Below are 5000 nucleotides of genomic sequence, written 5' to 3' on the forward strand. Positions count from 1 at the left end.
CTACATACTCTTGGGGAGGTGAAAATTTGAACAACCGAATAATGCATCGATCAACTCGAAACTTCAACATCCCCCATCCCCCCTCCCCGGGAAAAGCCTGGGCATTTGAACTTTTGAAGATTGGATCGTTCAAATTCCTGACCCCTCGGGCCAAATTGGTGTTCAAATGCCCTACCCTATCGTTGGATTTGTCTGTCATACCCTACTAAAGAACAATCATCGTCGGCTCCTGCCGTCTTTAATGAAGACTTTTTGAAGACCTTTTTTGTAGGCCAATCGCTCTCAAATGCTACATTTCTTCCTTTAAACTCTTCCATCGCGTCTAAACACATGTTTTATAGCTGTTAGCAACTTCAGCGCCTGAAAAAAAAATCCTTTGAAACCTGACACTTCCGGTTCAATTTTCCCTACTCCACGTGGCCAAAGGTCAAATTCCCCACTCCCCGGGCACAGAAGTAGTCAAATGCCCGGGGGGGGGGGGGGGGATGTTGAAGTGTCGATTTGATAACAACAGGGTCTTCCCATACAGAAAGGGGGTGTTGACCTGTGCACAAGGTAAACGAATTAATATATAAGCCCCCCTGGTCTATGAAGTGAGAAATCGAAAAGAATTCTGAGAGATGGGGGTAGACTTTCATAATAGGGAGCGTAAATACTCGCGAAAGATGGCAAGAAGAAAGAGATAGTTTATAGAAATACTTACCCCTTCGGTAAACCACTTCACCTTTGATAACTCCGAGCGCGGGAGAGTAGGAGAGCCGGATGGCACCATATTACGTTTCCTCCAAAAGAATTACCTTTTCAGCGACTAAATTGGAAGAAATCTGTACCGGAAGTTAATTCCACAGAACCTTCAAACCACGCGCCATTTTTACCTTCACATCTTATGCAACCTGGCCAAATGACATCAGCAACCACGCAATTTGCTTTTCGACCATGAAAACTAAGCAGCCACGCTTTCTGCAGGTGTTTCCAAGATGGCGGCCTGGTGGTGTCGCGTGTTCCTTCTCGTTTGGATACAATTCCAACATTGCGTTGGACTTTACGAGGATCAAGTGGGGCTCTTCGACTGGCGTCAGTCCTACTTAGGCAAAGTAAAATTTTCTTTCTTTGATATTTCCTCGCATAGCAGCAAGCGACTGTTTGTTGGAACAGAATCAAATGTGATAGCCGCACTGAATTCTAGAACTGGTAGCATTATATGGAGACAAGTTTTGGAAGAGAAAGAAGGAAAGTTGGATGCACTTCTTTATCGCGACAACACGCTAATAAGCTCATTAAATGCCGGGAAATTCATACGATCATGGGATACAAGTAATGGTGCCTTGCTTTGGGAGGCCGTGAGCAGATCGACGTCTGCAGTTGTACGTGAAAGAAGTTCACCATTTCGTGGATGGAACGGTGTCCAGACAGCCTTGATCGAAAGTAAAGAAAACGAGCTTGTGATTAGTTTGGCAAATAATGCTGTGAAAGCGTTAGCACTCCAAGACGGCTCTGAAAAATGGGCAATTGAAGAAGCTCAACAAAGTGCTGACTTCTTTGGCTTTCAGCATTTTAACGGATTTTTATATTTTGTTGGAGTGAAAAATGAGTTGAATCTTGTTGTTCAGAAAGTTGATACAACGGATGGAAAAGTGACAGGGGAAAAAATGATTGCAGCTCCATGGATTAGCGGCAGTGCTAGCTGTATTTTTGTCAAAATATCAAACTTGGTTTGTGTAGAGACTTTCAGCAACAGCATCCATGTTATTTCTCTTGTTGCTGAATCAACTGCTGTAAACACAGTGTCGTTAGCATCATTAGGGCTTGGTGTTGGTGATATAGCAGACAGCACGCCTGTGTTAGAGGCACTGGGTTCATTTACTAATTCCTGGGATGGACGATCAGAGTTTTTGCTGAAGATTTCAAACACTCATCAACTGCTCTTGAATTTAAATAGTGATCACACCATAGCGGTAGTGACAACATATACCGTCCAGTCTTTGCTTAGCGCCTCTGTTCTTGGTAGGAAGGCAGTTTTGGTGTCGATAACGCCTGTTGCAGATGCATCCGTAGAGTTTCAATGTTATGACTTGGACACCAAGACAATTCTTCCAGACATGACTCAAAAGGCTTATCTTGCAGATCATGGAGAGCCAGATCAGGCTGTTGTTTACCTGTTTAATAAAAAAGAAAATGAACTTGGTTACAGAGTTTTATTAATGACGACAGATCATGCAGTGTCACTGATTCAGTTTCCAGGACGTATCATGTGGTCACGAGAAGAAGCCTTGGCTACGATAACAGCGGTGGATGTAGTCGAGTTACCATTTTCACCCTCACAACAAAATTTTGAAACACTCGAGGAAGAGTTTGGGGCTCATCCAAATGGTAGGGGTATTGTACTGATCATTTTTGGGAAGAAAATTATGTGTAGAAAAGGGAAAACATACTATGGGGTTTAGTCTGTGGGCTTAAATCTCAGGACCAGGAGAGTGTGAAAAACAGCACCACAGGAATATACAGTACTTCGCAGCTGTACAGTACCGCTCAAAGATAAGCGAACCATCAAACGCGTTTCAAACTAGTCTTCAACGCGTTTGCGTTTGGCTTTCAACGCGTTTGCGTTTTTTTTTAACGCAAACGCAAACGCGTTGACCAAAGTCATTAACTTTCCGAAGTATTTGCATCACAAAAGGTTCAATGATGCGTTCGAAAAGTACTGTCACAAAATAAAACACAGTCTCGTTGTCTGGCTATATAAAGTTCGGGTTGCGGCCTAATAAAAACAAAAAGATTTGTGTTTTCGGATGTTTTCACGTCCCACAGCCGTGTCATGTAAACTGAAATTACAAAATAAAATTTGCAGCGACCAAAAATGATTCTATGACAAGCGTAATGAAAATCCACGATATAACGCGCCGGCAAGGAGTTGTAAACACGAGAATGCCAGACGAAATTGTGTGAATGGCTTTTCAACTGTCTTGCAGCAGAACCCTCTTCGCCAAGCAAGAAATTAATGATGTAAGAATGATCTCCAATAAAAGCTGTGTTAAAATGGACTTCATTGCAAAAGGCTGTTTACGAAAATGTGCGCGGGGCGGAGAAGAATAAATAATTCATTCGGTCACGCAACCTTTTCACCCCAGGCGCAGAGGGCACGTATTATTATTTTGCTCCCTTTTTTGTGATAAAAGCATGAAACTTTGTAATAATCTCTGGAAGGCAAAATTAAGTCACAACGCAGGAATTCAGCACCAAAGCTCACCACTTCACAAAAGGTCAACAAAAAATAACAAACGGAGATTTCAAAATAGATAAGGCGGCTATATAAAGATGTGCAAATATTCGAGTGATTACTCTCTGTAGTCAGTACCGCCTTGATCAAGTGCAAGACAGTTTGAAAGGAAACAACGCGGCGAACTGGCCATCAAAGCTTACTGAAAAAAACATACAAACAATTTTGGTCTGGACTGAATATCGATCGTTGATCGATTGTTATTTGAGAGTTTTATAATGTCCGAGAATCTGTTGCGTGATAGTTGCTCGACGATTTAAACTGATTCATGCATATGCAGCTGCATGTTATATCAAGATCGTGATGCAGTTTCGCTTAATATGTGTTCTCATTGAAACATTCTATATAAAAAACCCAATGCTCTAAGATTATTTTATTGTGTTTAGTTTTTGGAGCGGTAGAAGTATAATTTTGCTAGTGTATGTAGCGATCGCGATCAAGCGTGTTATCTGATACAAGAAATTCGGAGAAACAAATCAGTAACGCGGATTTCTTCTAGCCGATTAAACAAGCGCATCTTTTCTCGTTCCTGAAGATTTCTTTTCCAACTTTCCATTGATTGATAGTCAGTTGATCACACTTGTTCACTTTCCATCGCTAAAATTACAGTCGCTTTGTGGCCGCAATTTACATACCAACTTGTAACACAATGCAAAGGTGCCAAAATTGAATAACAAAGGACAAACGCGTCGAAAAAAAACTAGTTTGCAAACGCGTTTTTTTTTTTTTCAAACGCGTTGGCTCTTCGTTCCCAACGCGTTGTCAACGCGTTTGATGGTTCGCTTATCTTTGAGCGGTACTGTAGTTTACATTTAATTATTAAAAACTGGATCATTGGATAATGCAATTCAAGAGTTTTGATTGGCTAAGCCATCATGGGTTATGAGCCATTATACCGTGATCTACAAACACGGCAAGCATATACGTGATTTTTTTGGGCCTTTTTATTTTTATTGTAGTCTAGTTTTCTATATTTTGGGGGCGTTTTTAATAAAACAATTATTCCACTCACGCTTGTTGGATATGAGATGATTATAGTGAACTCGGCGCTACATGCCTCGTTGGCTATCTATCATCTCATATCCCACGCGCGCTCATGGAATAATTGTTAAATAGTCACACTTCAGGATTTCAGCAAAGACTCAAAAGTTAAAGTCATTTTTGTCACAGCAGGAAGAAAGCATCATTTTTATGTTGACGTGTTAACAGTGTTAAAATGCTTGCCCCTGAAAAGAGCTCATGACTGACTGATAAAGAGACATTTGTTGGCTGATTACATGTAGCTCTAGCCAGATATCACGTGGTCGGCATGTACATTGTAATTTGCAAGGACCAGGTAACATAACTATTGCACCTGTAGCTTAATGGTCCTGCATTGCCTTTTTGGTAAAGTTTTTGACTGACCAGTAATCTTCAAATATTTAATCTTAAAGGTCTATAGATACCATACATGTATAATTATGTAAATCTTTAATTAAAATTTTTTTCTCTCACTTGCAGATGATGTTTTGTCAATGTTTATTCGCCGCATCCGTGCACAGGTAAAACAGTTCCAGGTGCTTGTAAAGCAATTTCAGGCTTTTGTCAAAGCACAGCAGGAACATGGATTCCTCACTGAGTCAACAGAGGATAAAGAAGAGCAACTGACAAGAGATCGATTCAACCTGCGCAAGCTGATTGTTCTTGTAACGTCATCAGGGAAACTGTTTGGTTTAAATTCAGC

The 5000-nt window shown here is 40.9% G+C and overlaps 2 protein-coding genes across 2 annotated transcripts in view; one reads left to right on the top strand and one right to left on the bottom strand.

The window, feature by feature from the left end:
* The window catches only part of LOC137973030 (nucleoporin NDC1-like), a 25051-nt gene extending 24156 nt beyond the window's left edge, over positions 1-895 (bottom strand). Inside the window, exon 1 of the mRNA XM_068819744.1 lies at positions 704-895. Coding sequence (XP_068675845.1) covers positions 704-772 — 69 coding nt within the window. The 5' untranslated portion in view covers positions 773-895. The remainder of the gene's footprint in view (positions 1-703) is intronic.
* Positions 896-943: 48 nt separating this feature from the next.
* The window catches only part of LOC137973029 (ER membrane protein complex subunit 1-like), an 11048-nt gene continuing 6991 nt past the window's right edge, over positions 944-5000 (top strand). The window contains exons 1-2 of the mRNA XM_068819743.1: positions 944-2370; positions 4778-5000. The exon at positions 4778-5000 is cut by the window's right edge and continues 269 nt beyond it. Of these exons, the coding sequence (XP_068675844.1) occupies positions 978-2370; positions 4778-5000 (1616 nt within the window). The 5' untranslated portion in view covers positions 944-977. The remainder of the gene's footprint in view (positions 2371-4777) is intronic.

This window comes from Montipora foliosa, chromosome 10 (genome assembly GCF_036669935.1).
Source record: "Montipora foliosa isolate CH-2021 chromosome 10, ASM3666993v2, whole genome shotgun sequence".
Lineage (NCBI taxonomy): Eukaryota > Metazoa > Cnidaria > Anthozoa > Scleractinia > Acroporidae > Montipora > Montipora foliosa.